Source organism: Nothoprocta perdicaria, unplaced genomic scaffold, assembly GCF_003342845.1.
Source record: "Nothoprocta perdicaria isolate Ctin4 unplaced genomic scaffold, notPer1 scaffold_28, whole genome shotgun sequence".
NCBI lineage: Eukaryota > Metazoa > Chordata > Aves > Tinamiformes > Tinamidae > Nothoprocta > Nothoprocta perdicaria.
In genome coordinates this window covers 3,432,885-3,460,206 of record NW_020455510.1, presented here as the reverse complement: position 1 = coordinate 3,460,206, position 27,322 = coordinate 3,432,885, and the positions used below count along the sequence as shown (strand labels likewise).

At 37.2% G+C, this 27,322-nt stretch overlaps 2 protein-coding genes across 3 annotated transcripts in view; one reads left to right on the top strand and one right to left on the bottom strand.

Moving 5' to 3' along the window:
* Positions 1-12,330, bottom strand: part of IMMP1L (inner mitochondrial membrane peptidase subunit 1) — a 28,416-nt gene extending 16,086 nt beyond the window's left edge. Inside the window, exons 1-4 of one of the 2 annotated variants that reach the window (XM_026041228.1) lie at positions 12,188-12,330; positions 2,071-2,208; positions 1,204-1,292; positions 166-292 (exon numbers count right to left, since the gene is read on the bottom strand). In XM_026041228.1, the coding sequence (XP_025897013.1) occupies positions 166-292; positions 1,204-1,292; positions 2,071-2,175 (321 nt within the window). In that variant the 5' untranslated portion in view covers positions 2,176-2,208; positions 12,188-12,330. Of the gene's footprint in view, positions 1-165; positions 293-1,203; positions 1,293-2,070; positions 2,209-3,322; positions 3,413-12,187 lie in introns of those variants that run through there. The other variant, XM_026041227.1, reaches the window with a different exon arrangement.
* A 612-nt stretch (positions 12,331-12,942) lies between these two features.
* ELP4 (elongator acetyltransferase complex subunit 4) overlaps positions 12,943-27,322 on the top strand; it is a 72,816-nt gene continuing 58,436 nt past the window's right edge. Inside the window, exons 1-4 of the mRNA XM_026041099.1 lie at positions 12,943-13,416; positions 13,583-13,724; positions 19,573-19,608; positions 25,722-25,843. Coding sequence (XP_025896884.1) covers positions 12,943-13,416; positions 13,583-13,724; positions 19,573-19,608; positions 25,722-25,843 — 774 coding nt within the window. The remainder of the gene's footprint in view (positions 13,417-13,582; positions 13,725-19,572; positions 19,609-25,721; positions 25,844-27,322) is intronic.

Sequence of the window (27,322 nt, the reverse complement as noted above, 5' to 3'; positions counted from 1 at the left end):
AAGCTTACCAGAAACAGTTTCAAAGACACAAGATTTTACTGAAAACATACAAAGAATAATTTAAGAAGGTCATATTTATGATTATGATAACACTCAAATATTGCAAATTCATTAGAGACTACCTGGTCCTACTTAAGTAATCATTAAAGAAAGTCTAATACTTACATAGTTGTGACTCTTAAGGAAATCTGAAGGGTTGCTTGTGCAGACTTTATCCCCTTCCAAGCCAATTACTCTTTTACAGATATTTGATTTGGGGTCATTTGGGCTTTTCACAATTACAATATCTCCTCTAGGAGGAAAAAACAGAAGCAAAAACAAAAAGCTTCAAGTAAAGCATATTTGGCTGCATACATGCTTATCAATGCGTGCTCTAAAACATTCCCTTATATTCAAGCTGCTTATTTCTGCAGAAAATTCTTTTCTACAATTTTAGTTTTACTCAGTGTGTAGTTCTATACAACTCTAAAAATACCTTTGGGGAGATTTGTTCTTGATATTTAAACCATATAAAATATGTAAGGCTGATTTTATTGGACAATGCTCTGATGAAATGGATATCTTTTAACTTGGTGCTCCTGCTACAGCAGAGCAGAACAAACTGCACGTTCCCATAGCAGCTCCTGTAATTCTCTAAAATATTATTCCTGCAGTGAAAATTTAGGTGTCTACTCCGACTTTCTAACACCTTATACTACTTCTGCCACCCATTATACAAATGAGATTGTGGTTAAACAGTCTACAAGCAAATGTGAGAAGACCTGGAGCCTGCTGCGCTCCAGAACAAAATAAGATGACAATTGATCAATAGGTCCTAAACCATTTGTTGATCACCTACAGCCTGAGTACAACAGTACCTACAGCTTAAATTAAACTTAAGTCCAAACTGCCTAGAGATGAAAATTTCCATTTAGTGTAGTTTCACATTACAGAACTAGATTAGGAAAGCACAAGTAATTCTCCACTTTTTAGACCAAGCTGTAAGAATTACATGGACTAGATCCTAAATGAATTCTCACTTAACTTGCTTTATAAAATGGACTGTGTTTGCTCAAAGGCAAAGAATCACTCCATCTTCCCTCAGAGAGGGACAGAAGACTCATGAAAAATTTCATTTAGAAGCAGAGGAACATAAAGAGCTGTCAGTTATTGGCAGGCTCTGGCAAACTAAAGGCAAACTGCAGTTCTGACAAAGGAGCATACTTTCGAATGCAGTAGAAGTGTCGGCTAAGGTTCTCCGAAAAGACAACATCAGAATTTTGAATTGTTGGCTCCATTGATGGTCCAGAACACTGCAAATTAAAAATAAATCAAGATTACCATTTACTTATCCAGAACACATGAATATTCAAATTATTTGCTAATAAATCACAAAAAGCATGATGCAGAAGATGAAAAGAAACATGAAGTCCTCACAATAGGTGTTTTTACACATTTCAAAGGCATGGCAGCCTCTTAAGGTCCCGGAGGTCCTTCTGCACAGCTGCACATAAATCCATGACTTTATGAGCTGTGCTAGGTACTAACAGTCTCCCCAGAAACACATCAGCACCTGATCTGTGAGAAGGTTTGAGAAGCAGCACTTGAGATTCCGCCAGTTTAGCCCTTCAGCTTCTGTGCAAGAGAAGCAACACAGAAGTGCCACAGAAGTAGCACGATTAGCTTGCAGTCAGAATCCACTAGAGCCAGGAATGGGATCTGCGAGCTACAATCTGCATGGGTGGCTGCCAAATAGCTCATGCTCTGCCCCGAGGTGCCAACAATAGCACTGAAGGTGCTATTTGTGACCCCAGTCTTCTTCAAGGAGGTACTTTCTGCAGAATACTTTGCAGTATTGCTTCCCAGCTGCTTCACTGATGCCTGAAGTCATGTGGCAAAACCACAAAACCTAAAACCTGAATAGCTTTTGTAAGGCAGGACCTGCCTTCAAGAAACTGGAATTCACTAAATAAATATTACTTCTGAATAATTTTCCAAAGTGAAGGACTCCAAAATAGCAAGCTTATCACATACAACAGCTTCAATATTACAGTATTGTCATTTTTAAGTATCATGAAAATGAAGAGTTACCACAACAATTCCTCCAAGGTACTCAAAGGCACAATGTGCTATGCAGCCATATTGCACAGTATACCCAAGAAATCGCAAGGTTTTCCCTAGGGCATTGCGAAGCATGGTACAGCGTCACGTCCTTTAGCCACTTCTAGTCTATATTAAAACAGAAGAACATCATTCATTTGGTCATAAACATTTGTAAAATTATTATTGGTATCAACAACCACACAACAGTGTTGTTCAAGGAACAGTGAATACAAACAGACATATCTAGATGTGAATATAGTTTTAACTAAAATGCCATCAAGAATATTTATCTATTACAGTGACACTTCCACATATACAATGACCTCACTAGTATTTTTCACCCCTAGCTTATTACTGAGATTCTGTGGAATAAGAGCTGAAACAAAAACTGGGCAAGACTGAAGAAATTAATGGTAAGGAGGGCAGTCAGTATTCTCTGCTTGCTCAGCTGGGCTCCTGATGCTTAAGTTTGCAGACAAGCTTACCCGCCGCATGTCAAGGTATCTGCAGTAGCAAATAGAACAATCTCCCCTTCTCCAGGCTTAGGAGAGTGGAACCTGGAAAGCTGCAATCACATCTTTAAAGACAGGCTTTGCATTTACTACAACATGCCTCCAATACAAGGGTACCATATTAGAGCTTCCAAATCAAGGAATAAAAACAAGGAGGCAAGAAAGCCTGACTACCCCTAAAACAGAAGCTTTATTGCTCGTGTTCCATTCAGTCAGCCTTTATCCAATATAAACATTATCTTACACAAAGCTCTAGGATTAAGACCCTACCCAGCACATTCTACATATCCCATTTCAACTCAGCAGCAGCAATTTTCTTCCATGAATTAAGACCACGGCAAGATTCCTTTGCTACTCTAAGGTAATCAATCAATTTTTTAAACAAATTAAAGAATATCGCTTTGTATTTCAGATTCATGCTATTCAAAAAGACTTTAATATCAGGACAGTTGAGAGTCCAGCCATCTCTAGACATCAGTGATGGATAGAATAGGTTGCATTACATTGAGCAGGACAGATATTGTGGACCTAGCAAGTGAAAAAAGCAGTGAGAATGGTATCAAAAGGAAGTGCAAGTCTCCCTCATACCAGCAGCTATCAGATAACAAAGCAATGCTATTTTAGTTCTTGTTATAACTACAAACATGTATATAGATCTGTAAATAAACTTCAAATTTTAACTGAACATTGCAACTTTTTGGAGTTGCCATGTCCTTGCCAATACGTACATGGAACACATTCAACTTCTGATGCCCTCTGAATTAGGAAGGGTAGGGCCCGGAGTGTTCACTTCCCCCTCCAGCTCTCGTGCTCTAAAACTAACCGAGAGGAGAGCACATGAGTTCAACTTCAACTGCTGTTCCTGGATCTCTTACTAATGGGCTCCCAAATTCTGTTACTATATTAAAATAAATTCTTAACCTGAGACAGATGTCATCCATCTCAGTTGATGTATTTGATGCAAAAGATTCTTTAAAATGCTCAAGATAAAGGATGATCACAGTGGTAAAAAATAATGTTAATACTCATTACACTTAATTGCTATTTGAGACTAAAAAGGTAAAAAAAACAGAAAAAAAATGTAAGTTAACATTAAAACAGCTCCATCTTTAGAGGATAACTAATATTTACTTCATAAACCACAGGAAAACTACAGTTCTGCAAGTCTCCAAGTCTTAGGAAGAAGTTGCAGCTTCTGTCAAAATACCACTCTACAGAATTTTTGTAGCACAACTGCTCCACTTTTAGTATTAAAAGTGGCAAATCCTGTTTCCTCAGAAAATTGTTGATCAGTATATTTTTAAACAACGCCATTTTATTCATAAAATATGGCTGAATATTTTTCTACATCATACAATTCATTTTAATACAAAGTCCTGTCAGCAGGCAATACTACCAGATACAACTTAAGAGCATTAAGCACAATAAAAAAACCTAAACCACCATCCCCTGGAAAACCCAACAGAACTGTTGGATAAACATCCTTACCACAGAACCAAAAGCATAAAGTACGCTGCAATTACTTTCAGGTACTACCTACTATTTAAAAAACACCTTGGATTTTTGAACTGAAAATAGACATTGAGAAATGCATACATTCCCATTTATAATACAGAATAATGTTTGATATTTTAAAAGAGCAATATAGTTTATCCTCTTCAGCAAATAAAATGCAAAATATAATTGCTCTTATCTTCTGTTCATTTTTCTTTACATAGTCTATGCCTTCATCATTCGATTTTGTTTGTTTGTTTATAAAATTAATCACAGCTAGCAGGGTAGGAATCACTTGGAGCCTTGTGAATGACATCCAAGAGATGGAAAAGGATTAGTTCTCAGTTGCTGCCAGTTATAGCGCCAGGTGGCTTTTTCTGCAGTGAAGGTGTTACCGATAATCCCATTACACTGGTACTAAATCTTGCAGACATCAAAATTATCACCAAGGTTCCTTTTCATCCCATCCTTTCCAAATGACTGGAAGTCGCTTCACCTGAAAGAAGTCAAATCCACATGCAGCTGCTGTTTTAGCAGCCAGCAGACTCCCTGAGAATGCCAATCGTGATCCAATTTCGCTGTGCTGGTGGCCCCCTATTCCCTGTCCAATAATACATCTGTTAAAAAATCCTACAGCTACAAATCAAGTTTAATCCTACCAGAGACCTCATGTTGGTCTTGCCTTCCAAAAAGGCAGCAGGTTTTGCTGTCTATCTCTGCTAGTGTCTGGGGAATACTCTTTAAATCCCAGGCCTACTTAGAAGAATAAGCTAAGGATCACAAAACATGACCTCAAAAACCCTGATATGACTATATTCTGACCCAGAGGCATTCATTCTAGGTGAAGATTAGAACTTTGCATAATAAGATTACACAGCAAGTGAATGATATCAAGGGACTATCCATATGCAGCCGCCTGGTTTTCTATAGACAGCCTGTGCTCTGCAATATGCAGTGCAGACGAAACAGAGCTTGGTCTTTCTAGCTGAAATAAAATAGATTCACATAAATTAGTTGGCCATTTCCAGATTCTTAAATCCCCTATTACATCTTTTATTGACAGCTCCTATGAGGATAGCACAAATGCTAGCCTCTTTATTCTTTCCTTCTGTAACAATGTTATTGACTGAAACAGAGATTGTCTCCAAATTAACATCTTGTATGCTGTTATCTTTGCTTACAATTAACTGTGCACATAATAAAATTAGAAAATCAATAAGCAGATTTATCATCTCCATATAACCAATGGCACTGTAAGACGGCAGTTTAACACACAGTAATAAATTTTAAGTGCAAGAAAATGAGTGGTAGCCAATGGGAGAAAAAAAGGGCTGAAGAGTTACTGGACTTGATCCTAGGCTCCTTTGCCTATTAACAAGTAGTCCAAGTCACATGTTACTTATGCAATATTTTCAACGGCTTTTATAATGTCTATTCAGATTTTTCACAAATTATTTTTTCCGCACCTAATAGATTCTTCCCTTTACTGCATACCTTTCTCCTAAGCAAGCACCCTTCCTCTTGTAATGTAACACCATACCATGCATCATGTTTTTCCCAAGGAGTTAGCTATTACTTAAGACAAACTAAGCTTTCAGACATTTGTCACAATTTTCATGCATATGACAGTTAAGCACATTTGAACAAAAAACACACTAGATTAAAGGTGCATACCACATTAATTGAAAAATATTCTTCCTATATCAAATAGGAAACTTCATAAATATAACATTTTAAATCTATTATTAGTCATCTTAGGATTCCAAACATCTAAAGCAAAGGAACAGTTTTCACATGAGTTTTCACATCCTTGTGAGGATCAGGCAAAATGCAACTTGGTTTTTTTTTTTTCCTTCTGCAGAGGATGCAGTGAGTCTGGTGATTTGGGTGATATTCTGGAGGATGGGACTATTGTGGTACATCTGTGCATCTCTACCAGATACTGAGCTTGTCTCCAACAAATGTTCCTTCACCCATCCATCTCAAGCAAACAAAGAGCTCAATCCTGTAAGTATAAATTCACATAACAGTTCTTCAGACACAGGCAGAGAAAAACCTATGTGAGAACAAACTGTTTCTTCAAAACAGATTTAAAATAGTTCTCACTAGTTTTCTTTGCCTTTGGGAGGGAACTCCCAACAATTCCACAACCCTGTGTAAAATGCTGAATTGGCCATCAGATGCATTCCAGGGGTTCAATCTTCCTCTGCAACTCTACACACTTATCCTTGCTGACTAGAGAAAACCCAGACTGCTGAGCAAGGGCATGGTCAGACGTGGCAAGTTTGAGTCTGAGGGTTGCTGAAATATTCTTTCTGAAACAGTTCAAAGCCAGGACATAAATGCCAAGGGTCTACAAAGAGAGCACAGATGCTTTGCTGGTGGCTGACAAACAATATATGGTGTCCATGCCACAAGTGGCAAATAACTATACACATCTAATCTAGATTTGCAAAGTAGTGCTTTCTTGAAGTACCAATGGACACAGACAGTAAACATTTTAAATATTAGTTAACTAAGACTTTACATTTTCACATCAGGCACTTGAAGTCTTTGACCCTACAGAGATTAAACATGTCCCCATACTCCCTGATGCTGAAACATCTTCTAAAGGTATTCAGGTAACTTTTGGAAATATCAAAGCAGAGAATAAAGAAATACTTTTCTTATCTTCTATGTACTGACAAGAAGCTGTTTACTTAAACTATTAAAAAACAAAAATCATGTAACACAAGATGTTAAAATAAATAGTAATTCAGAGCTATTAACACTTGAAAAAACACAAAAGCAAAAAATAACACCAATTCTAACACTGCCAGAAAACAACAAATCATCTTTTATATTCTTTATCAATACTTCTCAGTTAAGAGCACCATCTTCTAATGCCATCTCATGCATTCTCTATATAAGTGAGCTAAAACATAAGAATACACATTGAGGCAAAAATGATCTACGCATTTGTTTTCAATTTACTTGAACATATGAAAAGGAAAAGCAAGTTTGCCATTATTCTACAAAATTTGACACTTTCACAAATTGCTATATTTACATTTTAAATGTACATATGTAGACTCAATCACTCGTTTATTCTTCATAACACAAATTACACTTGAACATCTGAGTTTGTTATAAAACATTTTAATCAGTACTTTATCTCACTGCTCTACAATAATGTATTTTGAGATATATTTAAAACAAACAAGTTCTGTAATTCCTCCCTTACTCACATGCAAGTATTAAAAAAACTTTCCAAACATCAATAGATGAGTGCAATGATATTCAGTCTAAGTTAATCCCTAGACATCCAAATCCATGAATAAAAATTCATCAGTTTTAAATACACTGAGCCTATTAAGCAAGAACAAAAGCATATGCACAAAAGAGCTTTTAATATATTTCAAAGCCCACAAGAGCCACGGTCTCATTAAAATTATAAATTACACAAACATGGAATGAAGATTCAAACTGCAGCGCAGCTAAGCAGATTACAGAAAACCCCGCGTTCCATATGATAACACACCATGGCCCTCCCAGATGGGGGCTTGGAACAAAAAGGCCATCACTGCAGCTAGGGAAAACCTCCTTGTGATCTCTGGTTTCTGTTCAGCAGATGACAGCCAAATAATATGTTGATTATTCTGTTTGTGCTGCTAAGCTTGTAAGATGGAATAAAAGCGGTATGATCTATTGTGAAGTCAATGCTAATGTGTTGCTCCACTCAAATAGTTTCAGAATAAATTGAGTATATTTTTTTAATCTAAGTTCCAGATTTTAAACGCAGAACTAAAATAAAAAGCCAGCATGAACTAGTGTTTAATTTTATGCTTTTAAGGATACAGCTGACACAGTGAGAGAACTGATTACACAGGAAATCAGTGACACCTTTCTCAAATTTAGCACATGATTCCATACTGAAGTATGGAGTAGCTACAAGACACTAAAGATCCTCTAGTCCCAGAACTTAAATTAGTACAGGCTCCAAACAGATTACCAAAACAGATTACTAAAAAAGGTCCATATGGCTTATTTTACCACAGATAATGCCCCAAATCCAAATTTCAAATGAGGGCACAAATACTGTTAAAATAGAAAAGAGCACAGAAACAATCACTGTATAACTGCTAATCTGAAGCCTCCCTGATTAAATATCCATCTAAAAAACTGCGCTTCTCACAAATAAAACTAACTCCTTTAAGAGGAGCAGCCCAACAGATCAGTTCTAGGCACCTGAATTACAAGCCAAGCCTTTTGCACAGATGTGATTTGCTGACCAGAGATTCCATTTAATTACACCAAGCAGTAAGAAAGGGGACCAGTCAGCTTCTGGGAACTTCCTACTATTCTTTGCGCTATGTCAAGTCCAACCCTTTATCATATTCAAATCTGCTTTAAAGTATTAAGTCCTTAATAAGTAATCAGACTTTATTTCACTGACATTTTCTTACTTGGCCTGTTCCAAAAATTCATGATTCAACTTCTGTTCTCAGTAATACAATGAATTCTTAAAAGAAACATCAGCAGTTGCTGTACAGAGTATTTGTGAAAGGGACTATACTAAGGAGACTGCCTTTAATACAAATAGCTTTAACATATCTAGTACATTTGAAATCTTATACCATCTAGAAAATACATTTCTAGAACTCATACAACTTAGGCAGTTATGTTCCTCTTCAGGAAAAAATTTACAGTATTATTCACACATTTCAAAATGTAGTGCCAACATGTAGTCCAATACCATCTGCTTCTAAAAAACATGCAAAAATGAGAATAACTGCTCAGTTCGGTCCAAGTTTTATCATTAAAACTGCTCTACTATAACCAGGTTTTAACACCAGCTTTCTGGATCAGACACATCCAATCCTTCCTATGACTTGACACTACCTTGGCCCCAGTGACACCAGAGGCATTGCATGAGGTAGCTGATCAATGTCACAACTCGGAAACATGAGAACTGGCACAGCACAGAGCTAGTTCAGTAGCTCTTGCAGGTCATAGTAACAACTAAGTTACAACTCCCATCTCCTTAAAACACACCTGGCATGCATTTTTATTCTATCATTGCTCTTTTGCATGTCATTACCAGACTAAGGATTGGGTAGCTCAATAATTTAAGGTCAAATAGCAAATAAGGGCAAGGGGGAATACTTGTTTAGGTGACTCTACATTGTCTCATGTTACTTGCACACTGACAGTGCCTGAACAACCAAGCTAGTATTAATTTACCTGTTTAATACATCTAATAAAGCCATGGTGATCAGAATACAGATGTACTTGCTCAGTACACTGAAAAGAATCTGCATCCTTACATGCAAGCACATTAGTAAAAGACCACAATCTTCTGGTTTTTATTTGCAATGACCTGTCAGTCGTTTTACTCCGGCATAAGAACATTTCCAGTTTCATTTAGCAGGCCTTTCCTTATATTAGGGCATGTCAGAGCCTGCTAATGGAAGTTAATCTAAAAAACACCACCAGCAATACACATTCTAGACACCAGTATAATAATTAGTAGCAACACTTCCTTTACATAAGGAAGAAGGTCAGGCAGGTGGGGCAGCACAACTGAAAAATTCAACCTCCCAGAATTGGTTTACTTTTAAATCCACAAACTACCATACAATTCTTTCTGAAAGACTTTCCTTTTAGAGAGCATTCAAAGGAAAATTCTCAAGCATGAAAAATATATAATAATTCAGCAAGCAGAGCTACAGTCTGAAAAGAATGCCAAAGGTAATTGGCTAAATGTTTTCTAGACTTGGGCATCCTCAATTCCTTCCTCAAAAAATTTGTCACAATACAGATTTTATGATGTTACAGAGGTAAGAGGCAAACAAAAGCTTTAAAAAAGTACTCAGTCTAGATAAGGAGCAAATATTGTCGGCATTCACATTTTTAAGAATAACAGTTATTTGGAATAACACACTTAAAGCCTAAAAACTCTACCAAAGCAGCATACAATATGCATGACATTTTGAAATACAAAACATGCCAATTCCTAGTCTTTGCAATTTAAATATTTTAGAAAAAAACACTAATAATTACAAATGAATTCTATAGATATGCACTTTTTTAACACATTCAGTGACTCAGAGGATCTACAATACATCTAATAAGCATTTTGTACTTCAGTATAAACTCCACTAATATAAAATAGAAAGAACCTCAACTATTAACATTTAATTCCCACAAATTTTGTAATATGGCTTGTGTTTGCCTGTCTCTGTTTCTAAAACACCTAATTCAATATATGCAATCACATACAACTGCAAACTAGACACAAAAGTTTCAAAAATATCGATGCATTTAAACTCTTTTTCTAAGAAATGCACAACATTTATTCTTCACATTTTCCAGTAACATGTTGAAACAATACACTGTTTTAATTGTGGAGGGCAACCATTTGCCATTATGGGTCTTCAAGATTTCAAAAAGGTAACACCGATCCCTCCCACCTTTAAGATTTCAGTCTTGAAGTATTCATTATATGGGAGTGGAACACAGTATAGTGAATTTTACAATGTATCAAGAGGCATAATACAAGTATCTCTTTTCCAGGTATTTATTTTCCTTGATTTTACCTCTTACAACTACTATTAATTTTCTGTTAGAGATATCCTCCTTTAAAACAGTATATAATAGCCTCTATGAAATATCACTAATTTGTATGAGGCTTATTAACACAATAATTCACAACTCATTTTCCATTTTATTCTGCGTCAGTAATGATGTACTGCTCATCCTCATAATCTGAAATTACAGAAACATATTTAATATCTGCACAGAAACTGCAATGGCTATTTTGGGAATAACTTTATCTTCTAGATTTCTTGAACCAGTAGTTATCTTTTATAATCCACAGCACATGACAGAGTCAAATATATTCCTTTAATTCTTTTCCCCCAATTTAATTGCTTCTATTTTGTAGCAGAACTGCTTAAATTTGACATAGATTCAATTTTTTATCACTGTTGATCAGTATTCACACAGAAGATTTAATTATATGATTTTTCTTTAGAAACCTCTGGACGATAAAATTTTATATAATATTGGACAATTGGTACCCTCTAAGCCTTCCTCTCACTAACCCTAGCCTTTCCAAGAAATATTCTAATAAGGAGTTTTAAAGCTTTTTCCACACTGAAAAAATCCCCAGATCTTTCAGGGTTGGAAGTTGAGGATTAAACATTCTTTCCAGTTGCTGGCTCACGCCCTGAAGATGCCACACTTAAACTTAGCCCTTTCTCACTAGCTCAAAGATCAGGAAAATGAAGCCATCTTCTTTGCAGCCATAATCCAGGGCTCACGCTGTTAGATACTTAAGAACATCTCCAAAGCAAACTACCTTGTTTCAGCTCCCAGCAGGAGCTCAGCAGGGCACCGGATCACATGACTCCTGGCCCCACCTAGTCAGGTGACCCAATAGCTAATCTGATTTGGTGACTGTAAAACTTTAATCAGTACGATCTAAAACCATCACATTCCAGAACTGAACAGGGAAGCAGCTTTGGGATATAACAGCAAACATGAATAAAATTATGAATCAGAACTTATACTAGAACACACTTTTCTATCTCATATGTAAACCAAAAATCACTGAAAACTGATGAGGCCAACATACATCTTTAACAAGGGACATTTTATTCTAGAACATACTGCTCATTACCACAGAGGGAAAACAGCATATCATGTATCTTGTAAAGTACAATTAAAATAAACAATATAGGAAACTAGGGCAAATAAACATACATTGGTAACATTCTCATTAAGAAATATTGTTTGTAGTATAGAACCTCCACTTGCATTAACTGAAGTTACTTGAAGTTGAAAGCTGTAATTGTAGGTAGCATGCTTTCCAGTAAGGGAAGTAATAAGGCAAACAACTGGGGCAGGTAGTTCCACTATAGAGCATAAAATCTTACATCAGGCACAAAACACATGAAATGGATTTTAGAGACTGCGACTATTTTAGCAGTACTAGAATTTCACCCCACCCACTCCAAACCTCCAGACTCCAGGGTTTAAAGAAATGACAAACATACTTGCAGATCAAATTCCAAGCACACCTTTTACCAAATGTTTTGCCTTTTTTTTCACCTCACCTATTGTATTTCCCTTATTTTTTCCTTAGGGAATTTTCACTCCAAATCCTCTTAATCCATTTCAGAATCTGTATTTCACATAGACAAGTTGTTGAATAGAATCAACAAGTTAGTAACAAATGGAAAATGGAAAACTTAATTTCTTCATATAAGAGTTAGGTTTGGGAAATAAAATTTACATAATAAATCAATCCTATATGATAAACACATGTAGTGAGAAAAAAGGTAATTATTCTACAATTAAAAATATTCTTATCTAGAAACAAACATTTAAACCATTTCTATATTGTGCAATTGCAGTGGACTATACCAGTAACCACAGGCCAGGTGACAAGAAAAAAACTGATTTGAACAGATGATGAACTAGAATTAGAGTTTTTTTAAAAAACATACTTTATAAAATAACAAGAATCATTAATCTAAGAAGGGTGACAACATCAGAGCCTTATTGGTACATCCTGCTACATGCAACTCTACTATCAGTAGGTTGTAGCATATCAGACAGCTGCAGACCATATGCATTACACCCAGAATGGCTTCTCTGTATACTCGTAAGATTCTCTCAAATTTGGAGCACTTTTTTTTCTCAGTAAGATATAAAACACTTCAATTTGCTTATAACACAAACAGAAAAGGAAATAAAGATGCTGAGATGTTCCAACAGGCTTTGTATCAGCTTAGTTTTTAGGTGTTATTCACCGCTGTCTGCATAAACAGGGAAAGTGTTGTTAATGAGAGCAGCCATTAAGGCACCCATGGAGCTAGCAGGACCGATAGTTCTCACAGGAGGCAACGTTCTCCTTGCAGCTGCTGCGCTACACGGCGCCTCGGAGCGACCACAGCGGCGCAAAGCGCTGCCTTCCCAGCGTCACCCTCAACCACGGCTCCCCGTTAGCTACCCCCGGGGGGAGCTGCGCCCACGCTCGGGCACTGCCGTGAGCGAGGCGCCCGTCGCCCTCCTCGGGGGCAGCCTCACGCGGAAGGAGCGAAGGAAACTTTTACTCGAGGGCCTGAGACGGGGAAGGGGAGCCCGGCCCGCCCGAGGCCATCGCGAGCCCCGAGAGAAGAGCCCTTCCCTGCCCCTCGGAGGGCCGCCGAGCGGGGCGCAGCGGGGCGCGGCGCGGCCCCTCCCAGCCCGCGCCTTGGGCCGCCCCCGCCACCCGCCGCTCCCGCACTCACCTGCCCGCCCGCTACCGACCGGCCCAACGTTAACCCCCAACCGTCAGAAGGTACCAACAACGCGAGCCCTTATTGGGCGGCCAGCTTCCCGAGCCGCTCTCCTATTGGCCGAGGAGGGGCGGGCTCAGCATTTCCCGACGGCCCCTCGCGCCTGTCAACGGCTGGGCGGCGAAGATGGCGGCGCGGGCGGGCGGCGAGGCGGTGCCGGCCGCGCGGGGCCGCGGCGGCGCCCCCAGTTTCCAGCGCAAGGGCCCTCCCGGTGGCAGCCGTTTGGCTGCTATCGCCGGTACGCGGCCCGCCGTGCGCCATGGGCAGCTGCTGCTCTCCACTGGGCTCCCCTCCCTGGACTCCGTGCTAGGTTGGTGCGGGGCCGGGAGCGGCCGCCGGGTCCCCTCGCTGCGCCCTCGCTGCCGGGGGGCCGCGCGGAGGGAGTGGGACGGGGCTGCCTCGGAGCTCCCTCTGCCCTCAGACGGGTCCCGTCATCCGCTCCCCAGGAGCAGAGGCTTGTCCCGCAGATGTGGGAAGCGGCACCTGCTCGCCTTGCTGCAGGCTGCCGCCGCGAGGAGCGACCGCGCAGAACTTTCCCCTGTGAACAGCACTGCACCGGGAGTGCTGCTGTTCTCATCTCTGTAACCACCCACAAGATGCAGTGCCTGGAGGCTCAGCATGACTTCTCTATGTTGCTTGCTCCTACAGTGTTGTTACAAATGCCTAGTTTGGATAGGCTGATGCTGCTGTGACTCTGTGCTTACTGCCTGGGCAGTTGATTTTGCCGGTGCCAAGATGTGAGATAGTCCCCAGGGCTGGCACTGTGGGCATTGCTATGTTATACTCTGTGGTCTAAAACACCAGCATTTAATTTGGAAGCACAAACATTTAGTTGACATAAGCAACATTCTTTACTTGTGTGAGGGTTATATGAGCCTGTTACTGCAACTATATCAGGACTTAGTATGTATCATGTTAATATGAGTTAGTCCAGTTTGATTTTTTTTTTCTTAGTTTAGAAGTCAGTTTGACTTGGTCTGTTATTTTTTGTCCCTAAATAAAGCTCTGTTTAATCCTATTTTTCTTATTTTTTATATTTTTCTTATTTTTTTTTAAGGAATGTATTTGATTGGTAACTAAAAATATATACATTTCTTCAAAAAAATTAAAGTTTATGGCCTGGGTATCTTAAGGAGAATCACACTTCTTTACTTTGTTGTAAGTGTATTATGTTGACAGGGAAGAGAAAACATCTATGAGGGACTGGCATTCTTATGGAGAAAACTTTTCTTCAGTAGGGAAGATGTATTTCATTAGGTATTGGTAGTTTGTGGAACCCTTTGACCGCACAAACATATTTTAATTCAGTAGTCTAGTTTTTACTGATACTCTGTTTGTTAAACTGGGGATTTTGCCTGTCATGGGATGTGGAGAGCTCTCCATGGTGCCAGTCTCCTAACTCTTCAGGCACTTACTAACATAATTAGTGATTACTAATGAGCATTGGGGAAACAACTTTTGGTAAACCCTGCATCCTTGTGGTGCCCTTCTGTACTCTTATGTTAAATCTTGAGTAACCTCCTGGCTCTTAAACTGATTTTTGGAGCTTGAGGAGGTAGGCAGTGAACATACAGTCCCCTAGACCACAAATGTCTGGTATAAAGCATTGCTTGATCCTCTCCTCCCTAGGCCAAATGAGCTCAGATCCTTCAGCTGTTTTTCTTAGGTCACGTGCTCTAGCCCCATTTCTGTGGCCCTCAGCTGAACTGCTGAATTTGCACAAGTTTATTGTCTCTTGTGTGATGGCAGGCTAAAACTCTTTAGAGCAGGTGGGATCCAATGAGTGTTGATTGAAGGTGAACACACTTATTGATACAGCCCATATGCTGGTGAATACAGAAATATTAGCCCGGGTGCTTGTCTTGCCCTTATCTTGCTCCTTTTTTTAGAGTGAATGTGTGTGTGGGGGGAAGTGCTTCGTAAATATCTTGCAGAATGCTGTTTTGTGGTTTTTTTTCAAGAATGCTGTTTTTCACCCCACCTTTCCCACTAGCGGTTAAGTATTTGAATGTATGAAATACTCTGTTTTTCATACACAAAAATAAGCTTTTGTTACAAACTCAGTGGGAGTTGGTATGACCTGTTTTAACCTGGTATACCAGGCATGATCTAGCCCTCATGATTTGCGCTTGTTTTTTGGTTTGCCTTGTCCAGAAACAACAAGATATAGCATGAGATATAGTATTATTTGTGGGTATTGGAAAAATCAAGTTATTTGAGACAGGACTAAGGAGAGATTTTATAGTGAGGAGAAGAGTGTAAAGGAATTTTTCACCTACTGCTTTTCAGTTGTTGAATTGTCTGATTAGTGGTCATAGCTATCTGTTAATAAAAACATCTTTCTTCAAAAATAAGCAGGGGAGAAGTACTTGATTTCATATCCTGGGCTGTCGCTTAGACACTCTTTGCATCCCTGACTTTACGTTCAAGTCTAGTTTCAAGACTTATGGGCCGTATGTCTGGTTTGAGCCAAAGCAGCTCTCTTATGAGCTGTAACTTTTGTGTAATGAAAGCATCGTAGGTTTAGTATTGAATTTTGCATAGCAAGCAGTTAAAGGTGACAAAGATGCTTTTTTCAGATTATACAGATGCAAACTGGCTGTGAACATATACTGAGAATCAATATTATTCTTTGTACTTAAAATATTTTGACTTAGGTTAGTGATCTCATTGTCCTTTGCAGTCCAACAGATAGGTCCAATAGTTTGCTCTTCCTGTGATGGTAAAATGTGTTTAGAGTGATGTGGAGATAATGTAAGTAGGAATTTTGAGTACGATATTGCAAAGAACTGCTATTTTCAGAAACATAATGTCCAGTCCTTCTGAATGCTTGCTGTGAAAGCAGTAGGTAGTGTTATGACTTGAGGCTTTTCTGTCAGGTATCTACATATCTACATTTGCTGTGTTCTTTTTTGTAAAGTCTTAAATGGCACTGCTGTCAAGTAGCAGAGTTAGGAACCTTGCTTAGTTGTTTACATTTGGGGTTGTTTATTTGCTGGCAAACAGAAGCTGAAGTTAAAGAGAGAATCAAAGAATTAAAGTTCACAGAAGTTGCCTTAGAAAACCTGGAAGTTTTTAAGTGTTCCTTCGACTTAGTGACTTTCCTCTTCCCTGTGATCTGCTTCCTATCTATTTTACCATAGTAGTGTTTTTATTATTGCTATTTAAAAAGATGTAACTGTGGTGACTAATAGTTTTACTTTTTGTCTAATAATACGTTTGTTTGCATTTCAGTTCAACTAGTCCTCTAGGATTCTAGTCCAGCATCTAGGGTGTATGTACATATATTATTACTCTGGCTTGTACAAAGAGGCAGAGCTTTTTGATCAAAATATTGTTAGAATTTTGACAGATTTTATATTGTTGGTCAAAGGAATGCTTTCTTGTATAAGCTACTTAAAGATGAAACAGTGAATCTATAAATAGTCTTATCATAAAGATTTTAAATTATTATTGCAGGGAGTAATATTTTTTCTATATCTAGCTATGTTTTGGTAAGATCATTTTAGGCTCTTCTATTTTCTGCGTAGAACATGTACCTACTTTAAACAACTGCTCCTAGTAACATATACGTTCCATCTCCCCAAACAATTGCAGTGCATATTTGAAGCATAATTGTGTCTACCATCTATATGGTATTATTATTATTGTTGTCTTCTTTTCCTCCTTCCCAGTAAAAGTTGTTTTGGTTGCTTTTTTCCTCTTTCCTTCCAGATCGTATAAAATGAAGCAAAAGTTGGTGTATTCAGAATATTGAGATTGAATTATTCTGATTTTCTAATAAACAATACTCATCTTTGTTAAGTATTAAAGAACCACCTGATTACTTAAGCTTGTCAAAAATATTCAGGAGTTTTGAATCTAGACTCAGGGCTCTAGTTTGACATCTGTGATGCGCTGAGATACAAACATTAATTTAGTTGCTGACTAAACATTTGCATCGTGATGTGCTACTGAAATTGTGCTAGCATCATGACATGATGACAAAGTGATTCTGTTGTGTTCTGAATTGAGGCATCATGATGCAACAGTATTATCACTTTTTGTGGCTCCTGAAGCCCTGTGATTGCTCTAGACATGCTGTTGCCCCATCTGTCCTTACCAATGCAAGTAAAAGTGTCTTGATGCATCGGTCTGTGTGGGCTTGCAGTGCACAGAGTGCTTGTGGCCTGGGACTTGATTCTTTTTTTCCCCCTCTTTTTAACAGAAAATATTAGAGGGTACAAGATGACCAGCTAGAGTATTTTATGTTGCATGTTGCAGCTTAACATGAAACTGCAAATTCATCTTCAAGTTTGGCTAATCATTAAGTAGGATTTGCAGGTCACACTGAAGTAGTTTTAGTGAAGTATTGGCGTTACAACCTTTAGGGCTCAGTGTTGTCTGCTTTCTGTGCAACTTGTTTATGCGTGGTCCAGTATTTGCCTTTTTCTGCCAGGCAGCAGATCCTGTTGTGCTATTAATCTGTAATATCTAGGTTCTCTTATGACACTAATAAGTGCTCATAAAGTACATTGAAAATGACTAGAAATTCTTCCATAAACAGTTTCTAACTTTATGTGGCATTTCAAATTTATCTTTATCATTTATTAGTATATGCTGAGTTGCTACTCATCAGTTTAGACATTAAGGAGCTCAAAATATGTTTTCATAGATTAATGGTGAATGCAGAATTATTTGCCTCTTGATCAAAAGGAAGACTGCTGTAGTTAGTCCTTTGACATTTGTTTGGCCTGTGGGAGAGTAATTTGCTTTGTCTCTTCCTTCTGGGTGTCTATCAACTTCACAGGTGCTACAGATATTCATGGTCCCACCAGCAGAGCTAAAGAATAAGAAATTGATCCAATCCCTATTGGAATCAATTTCAAGTGAAGTTTAATGAGCTTTTAAATTGATAGGCTGAATTACCCCTTTTGCTCGAGTTTGCCTGTGCAATCCAGAATTGAGCTTTTTTTGTCAAAAGCTTTGGACATTATGATACTTGTGTGATACTGCTTGTTCCAAACTCTCTTTTGGAGCATATTTAAGCAGAAAATATACTGCATCTTTTTGCATGCAAAGCATTGCAATAGATACTTAATGCATCTGAGCACTTCCTGAATTTGGGGGGGAATTTTCCTTCATGGTTCAGTAAAGTATTTCTAGTCTGCTTTTAGGTTATTCTAATGTTTTCTAACTTGAGTTCAGATTTCAGAATAGCTTACTGTTCACCTGAAGTGTAGAACATGAATTCTTCCTTGACCTTCTCTGTTAAATTCCCTCTTAAGATAGCAGTCATTTATGACCACTTAAATTGCACTTTTATGTACTAGTTTTCTCTTCAGATAAGTCACATTTTAGCAAAGAACCTGTGTTCATAGTTGGTTTTGATTGTTTTTAGGTCATTCAACCTGAGATCAATGGGTTAAGAATCTGTATTATTGGGATCATTCTAGTCCCCTTCTGTCCTTGGTACATAAAGATTGCTTAGTGTCATGACCATGGTTAAATCAGTCAAAATATTCTTATTAAATAATTATTTCCATCAACTGAATTTATAGAGAAATTTCTGTCTGAGACATAACAAAAAGACTTTTTTTCCTGATTTGTGTTATGATATTCATGAACTTTCATTGACTAAAATCCTACCTGCCTTATTATCATGCTCTTTTTCAGTAATAAAATAAACAGTGGAATGAGTTTTTTTTTCTGACTGGCTTCAGTGGGAATTTGTTAGCTTCATTGTTACTTTACATAGATGGTTCCTGGTGCAAAGCAGCATCAAATGGTAGTGATTAATGTGAATTTCATTTGAAAAATGTTTACTCACTTGAGTCATCCAAGTAAAAAAATCTCTGGCTCAGACCATGCATCATTATTGCGGTACTCAAGTATAGTTGTGTAGAGCTCTGCAGGATCTTTTTACCATAACGATGATAGTACAGTATTTTGTGAAACTAATTGTAATGTGTAATATATAATTACATGTAATGTGTAATTATTTCATAATAGAGAATTGTAGGAAGTATTGCAAAGGTAATTAAAATGTTGTTCACGTTTACATTTTTAAATTCCCTGTTATCACCTTTCTTTGACTTATAAACTAAGAAAACTTAATGTTCTCTAACATAGTGTTAAAATGTAGTCTTACTTTATTCTTCGTTTTATTTTGTTCCCAGGTGGAGGTTTAGCTGTTGGAACTCTTCTCCTTATTGGTTAGTATGGAATATACAAATACATAAAGCTGTATGCTGACATGGTTTACTGATTTTAAATGTATTTATTAAATGTTCTGTTGCTTTTGTCTATTAAACTCAGACTTGAGGAAAGTATGACTTTCAGGCTTCCTCAGTTTGGTTATTCTGTATTTCAAGAATTATAGGATATGGATCTGCTGTTAGAGAGGTTTGCCCAAAATAATACTGCAGAATCCTGTCTGAAAGGATGCTTAGCAAAGTTCAGAACCTTTTACAGGTGTTTTTAAAAAGATCCAAGGTTTTTCTAAATGACTGTTTCTTGTTGACTTCTGTTTATCATCACACATACTTTTTAAAGAAAATTGGCTTTCTGAGGAAGACGTGAAAAGTGCGGTCCTTTACTCTTGTTTTCAGAATTGGTTAAGAAAAAAATACTAGAAATGTGCTTTCCGTCTGATATGGATGAGGCAGGCTGAGATGGTTAAGTAAGTCACACAAGAGTTCCCTTCACAGACTGCATCAGAACTGTTTGGTAGAGTTTTTTTGAGCTCTACCACATCCCCTTTGCAGCAGGGATCCCCAGCTTTCCTTTTTATCTAACGTAAGATGTGCCAAATTGTAAGAAAATAAGCCTTTGACTCTTCCTTTGTCATTATCCTCTTCAGAATAAATTCAAAGAAACTAATATGATTAATCAGATCTTTCTTGATATCAATAGTGAACAACTTAGTTTAGTGTGTCTATTATTAAAACAGTTTCCTAAGTCTCAGACATTTTGGAAGGGGCATGGAATTTTCTTAAATGAAGATGTGCGGTGACACAAACACAATTTAATACTCAAAAGGAATATATTTGTTTGTGAATTGGTAATAAATTTGGCTTCTAGAAACATAGCGGAGAATCTATGTTGATGCAAAACTATTTTTTTCCCCAAAATTAACCTTTCCATATGTTATTTTGAAACATACAATTTGATACAAAAGGTCTTAAAGTATGAGCTATATTTATTCATGACTCACTAGTCTGAAAACTTTTAGAGTAATTTTTAAAGTTGGTGCAGGTAGAATTATAACTGCATTGTTAGAATATCTTGTCAATATACTAAAAAATCCTGTCATGAGATTAGTCTCGACAAGCTTAATATTAAACAGGATTGAAGCTGTCAACGATAAACCTCCTAGGAAGATCTTTCTGCTTTATACTCAAAGTGTTGGAAAAAGGTTAAATTCTTTCCCCTCTTTTTAATATTCTCTAAGGCAAGAATAAATGCAGATCAGCTTCCCTTGCAAATTAAATGGTCATCTTCATTATTTGACATGTTATCTTGGTTAATTTTACCGATGGTAATAAATACAGGGCATTCAAATATTTAGTTTTGACTGCTGTTTTCTGGAGGTGCAGTAGGCATAGATTCCTTGCTAACACTGTAAAGTAGTGTTTGAAATATAGTACACAAACTTTGAATTTTAGTCTGAAATAAAGGCATTGTGGTTTCCAATGAACTTCATTGTACAATACTCTTTTGGTAGTATTTTATTTACGTGATACATAGAGATTTTCTTATTGGTACTTTAATTTCAAGAGGTATTGCTCTTCTGGTTTAAAAAAGTGAAGCTAACATTTATACTTGAATGAAAGGAGATTTTGATAACACTGCTGAAATAGTTTATGCAACATAAGTATGAGTTTGCTTCATCTAAACTCCTTCAGAAGATGAGTTTGTCAAGAATCTCTTCTTTCATTAAAAACAAAAACCCTAGCTGCTGATTAAGCACAGCTTTCCCCCTTGTCTGCTTGCAGCATACTTAAACACACTTGTATGTCTGTTTTGCCACCTTCAGGAGAAATTTCTAGAATAATGGTGCTGTGTTTTATTAAAAAAGAAAAAAAAAAAAGCTGTGTTTATGTAATACATTCTGTATAGTGACTTGCAGGAAGCTCTGTGTTGGGTCTCTTCTTACATGCCTTTAAGGTGCTGTTCTTTGATGGCTGAAAGTTTCAAAGGTTATCAGTACCTGGGTTTATGTTAGTAGCTGGGGTCAATTATAGAAAGTTAAACTTGTTTGGTTGAAAGCTTGCCTATACTTGTGTACTCTAAGCCTCAAAGCTCTTTCAGCTACTTTAATTAGCTACTATTATTTTTGCTAGAAGTGCAATTTAACCTGACTGGTAAGAGCTCTCTTTGCATGTCAATGTAATTGACTTTTATCATCTTTTTAAAGTTGAAAAAGATAATCTCTGGAGAGGTACAAAACAGTGATTTGCTAAATATAATTATACAAAATACAACTTATCAGAATTCACCTTCCTGAAGTATGGCCAAATGCCAAATATTGTACCATATATGTTTGACAACTCTGTTTTGGCATGTACTAATTAAATGCAAGTGACACAGACTGAATTCCCTCAAGCTTAGTAAATGTGGACATTAGAAAGTATCTTAGAACTGGAATTTCAGATTATTAAAATAATCACTTTTTTAACCTGCAGCAATTTGTAGAGAATCTTCATAGCTAAAGAAAGACTCACCTTAGGTCACAGGTTTATACTGTAGAGCTATCTTGCAAAATAACAATCAATACTCATAGGCTGTGACAGGCTTTTGGCAGCATTAGAGCAACCTGACTAGAGCTTGCAGAAGGAAAGAATACTCTCTACCATTATATTGTTGCGGTCTTAACTCTTCCTCCTATGGCTCTCATAATTTTAATTATTTTACAAGTTACCTTGGAGTTTTTCAAGGTCCTGCAAGATATTTAATATTATGCAGATGAACACCCTTCTATAAATAATTGGTGCATATTTGTTGCTTTATGGTCATTTTTCTTCTTGAGCTGTTGTTCCTTTTCAAGTTTGTGTTTTTCTTTCCATATTGCTGCCTTGGAAGCACAAATACCTCTGCTGCATGGCGGAGCAGTTATGGTTAGAGGTTCTTTCATTCTTAAGACCATATGTTTAGACCTAAATTTCCAGGACTCCAGGAGAATTGTGCCCTTTACAATATATAGAGTGCCTCACTTGTATCCGGTGTCTCTGTGCTCCAGGTGTTTAACTTCATGACCTGCTGATTTCTGTCAGTGGTTCTGCTGGACAATTGAATCACAAAGGTATTCAAAGGTCTCTTATGCATTCAGTAGCCTATAGAGCACAGGGGTGTGGAGAGGCTGCATTAGAAATAGGTCTTTATTCCTAGCTTTCAGCACGGCTATATGTTGGAATTCATTACACTGATACTGACAACACTGCATTTTCTTCATGACTGTTTTGGCCATCAGAGCAGTCTCTAGTGGAAAGAGCCCAATGGATAATAGTCACAATAAACTATTTTAGCTCTGTCCTCATCTATAGCATCAGAAAAGGTTTTGTTCTGGAGACAATATGCATAACTTGTAGGTAAATAATCTCTTTAGCATGTATAGTTTTACGCTTGGCTAGTTACTCACCTGCTACTTAGCTGTAGAAATACTCTTTGTTCAGAGAGAATTGGAGAAAGCTGGGGACTGTTGTCTGACTTGCAGTGATTGGACTCAGAAAAGAAACTGCAGCTGCAAGATTCCTGTATGTTTGTGTGCTTTATTAGTTAGAAGCAAAGTTCACAATGACAGCTTCTGGTGGGAGACCTGCTTAGTATTGAGGCTAATAATAAAGATTTGGGGGCTATCTTAGCTGAATAAAATGCGCTCAAATGTTAGTCTGTACTAACAGAGTACAGAGTGGAAGTAGTTTCTAGATATAGGTACAATTTGGAAGAGGAAAGATAAGTGATACTTAACCACTAAAATAGATATCAGAAGTTATCAGAAAACAGAAATACTTCAATATTTTGATTTATATATGAAAGTAATGGTAAATTACTGAAATACCTGTGTTAAATTACTTATTTACAAAAAGGAAAGCTGTACTTCTATGGTTTTGAATAGCAACATAACTATTGAAGCCAGGGTACAATGGACATTGTCAGAAAACCCCGTATGGGTGCACTTTAGATCTTTAGAACACTACAAAAGTTTAGTGACCTAGAAATGAATCAATAAAAGGCCATCCTCTATGTGACAAATTGAAGAACTGAGGGATTCTTACAGATGCATTGACTTCAACAATTCAAGATACATTGTTTGCAAAGCCTTTTCTGAGATGCATTTAATTCTTTTGAGTACTGTAGCAGTCTAAAGGGTGTCTAATATTTAGATTACTCTCCAGTAGTTTTTTCTTTGTTTACTATTGTGAAATTAAATGCAAGAAGACTAAAGGAAAGGCTAACACAAAATTGTTTTCAAACACTGGTAAATGTTCTTTTTCTTTGCCAAAATTCAAAATTTTTGAGTAAAAATTCCTAATGCACTTAGCAGCCTCAGTTCCTCTTAGTATAATTACATTATCATAATGTACACTGTATTTTTAATATTTATGATTTATTAATAGCCTTATAGAGTTATTAGCACAAAACTGAGCATATTGTTCACTGTCAAAGGAATAATTAATACTAAAAATGATACAGAAAAGACACATTCATGCAATGATGTGTGTAACAACTACCTAGGCAAAATGCGATATTGAGCTATGCCTCACTAAATGTGAGCTAAATCTAGGGGCTATTTAGATCAATCCCACTCAGTGTTTGTGTCCCAAATTTGGAAAAAAAGGTGGACTGTACTGTGTAAGTGAAAATTAATGAATCCAGGTTTTTGCTTCCCCAAGGATGAAGTAAATGTGGCTGAGGATCCTTCTGGAATGCCTTCCTAGTGTTCCATTCCCCGCTTTGCTCTAAGGGAGGGAGGTCTAACTGTATCACCTCCCCTGACATCTGCTGCAGTGATGTGATTATATGGGAGGCTTGATGACTTCTTTCAGGTAGCTCAGACTTCTCTCTTTTTTAATAAGTAGCTATCATGCTGTCACTTTGATTTCTGGGAAGCTTTACTCTTAGGCTGAGAGCTTCATAGGTGGAGATTAGCACATGGAAGTCAATATGCTGCATAATCAGTTCTATTGCAATAAGCAACAAAAGCACACATAGCTGGAGAGAGACAACATATGGGCAAGGGTGGGGAGCAGGGGGAGAAGTATATGAAGCAGTGTATAGTTCCTGCACTCTGGCTATGAGGGAGAAGTGCTCTCTGGCTAGTCATACACATGGGTCTGCATCCACAGTCACTATGCTGTGGAGCTGGCTTACTAGGAAGACGTTTTTTTTCAAATGATATTGATGGCTTTATATGCTTCTTAGGGTACGTTATATAAAACATTTAATTAAGGGCACTCAAAGGGAAACACTGTTCAAAAAGTGCTGTTCAAAATCTGTCTTGCTGGAACTTTAAGAACCCAACTCTGTCAAAAGTAGGTATTTGTCTGCATGACACTTTTCACTACATTGGCTGCTTTCCATGTTTTTCACTGGACTTTCTCTTTTTAAATTATCATCTATTGCAGTCATATCACAAAGCTAGCATGTGCTAGTGTTCTAGTTATTTTGTTCCCTTGGGCTTATTTGGGTGTCAAGCTCTCTGTCACCTTCTGCCTTAGCTACTGCCTTGTGATTCCTTTCTTTCCCTATTTCAAAAGCTGTCTCTGTCAAAATAGTGCTTCAGAGTCACTTTTAGCAGATTTATTTTTTCAAACATTTGTGTTATGGTTGTCTCCTAAAAGGAATGAAATTTGTTTTCTTGAACTTAATGAAGGGGAAATTTTTAATAAATACTATTTTACTTGGTTAGTTTGAAAAAATCAGAATCAATTTTAATTGTTGATACTGTTTTAAACATGAACAATTAACTTGTAACACAATTCTCTCAAATGAAACAAAGCTTCCTATGAAATCATGATTTAGATAGTCTTGGTTAATTCTGTGGATAACCTGGTTACTGGAGGAGGCATTATTGCTACCTTGGGTCTATAACCAATCTGTATCTTAAATCACACATGATTGAAGATTATTTCTCTATCTTGAAAGAGTAGCAGTATTATTGATCATTACATTTAAATTCATGTTTAACTATTTAATTATGTTTTACATTATATAATTGGTGAGGAGGTGCATGAAAAGAGGGCTTTTATGAGGGCTTTAAGAGGACAAAAGTTTGCATGTAAATATTTTAACTAATAAAAAAAACTAACCATTCTTGTTTCCACAGAGGAAGATAAATATGGTGTTTACTCCCATTTGTTGTTCAAGTATTTTCTTGCAGAGGGGGTTGTTTGTGGACATGACTTGTTTGTTGCTTCTGCAAAAGAGCTTCCTACCAGCATCTTGAAGGTAAAGACTAATATGTTTTGACAAGTAAAGCTGTAATCTATTGATAAATATGTTTTAAGATGTACATGTTGTATAGTAGTAAATGGGTTATCTTGGTGATTCACAAGAAGACGCTGGGAAGGGCTGGAGTATTTACATTAGCCAGATTTGGGGATTATATTTAGCCTCCCTCTGTAGACAGTGATGTCCCTAGGGACATCAGAGTAGAATCCAACTTATCCTTGATTTTGATTCCGAAAACCATCCAGGCAGATTGGATGGCTAAATTGGATGGTTTGATTAAAGCTATCTTCTCACATTTTCCACCTAAAAGAGTAGTTAAGATGTTTTTAACATACTGGGGGCGGGGAGAAGGGAAGGGAAATAGTTTAGCTTGTGTGTATATTCCTTGTAGCTAGATATAGGAATGGAGAATTAAATTTAAAATTTTTAAGTACAGCTTCCTCTACATGAACTTTTCGATCCGACTGCCAGAATGAGGTAGGCCATATAGAAAGGATCCTCTCAGACTTCAGCAAGCTTCTAATCAAACACTGATAGCTTCCATTGCAAGGAAACAATTTTAAGGGAGAAAAGGCCTGATCAACACTGCAAAAAATGCTGAAGTGCAAGGATAATCTTACCAAACTTCATTAAATATTTTATGTCTTTCTAAGACTGCTTTTTTCTAATATCAGAAGTAACATATAATTTACCGATTAGTTCTGCATCAAGTGAAGTCTGCTTATTTGCTTAAGAGTCTTCAGAGACGCTGTGTTTCTGGATTACTTTTTATCTCTACCTAGTGATGCTAGATTCTGTGCCTTGTCTATTTAGTATTATCTGAAGTATTTAGGAAAAAAGATGTATTCTAAATGAAAAGATTCCACTGTGGTTATGACGAATCTAATGGTTTCTGTAATGATGTTAAATCTAAAGAGTATTTATCTAGGGATGGAATTTTTATCATTTGTTTTAGAATGTAGCATAAGTATGTTAGAATTTGTGAAGTCTGGAAAGAGCAAAAATACCTAAAAATGTCTAGCATGTGTGTTTTATTCTGCTTTCATCCCCTTTAGACTCAATAGCTCATAGTATGGCATATTTTTTCAAGCTCCTATTGATTATGCTTTTCCAAGTTAATGAACAGACATTACATAGCTACATCCTTTCTATACCATTTCATCCAGTTTAGAATAAGCTTTCCTTTTTTTTTTTAAGGGTAGCCGCTAGGTAAGCCTCTACTGCATTCCTCTGTTGTAACTTCATATTGCAGTTAATAAAAGATTATATAAAGATAATATTACCACAGAAAAGTTAAGAGAATATAACTTTGTCTTGTTTTTTTCTTCAGTTTGTGTGTTCATGTATCCAACAGCACTATGCTGTTCAGCTCTTGCCTTGATTGTTCACTACTACTCTGCTTAATAGGAAAGATACAATAAAATTAATTGCTCCCATTTCTTGAAATTACCTTGTTTTGGTGAAAGCATTTAACAT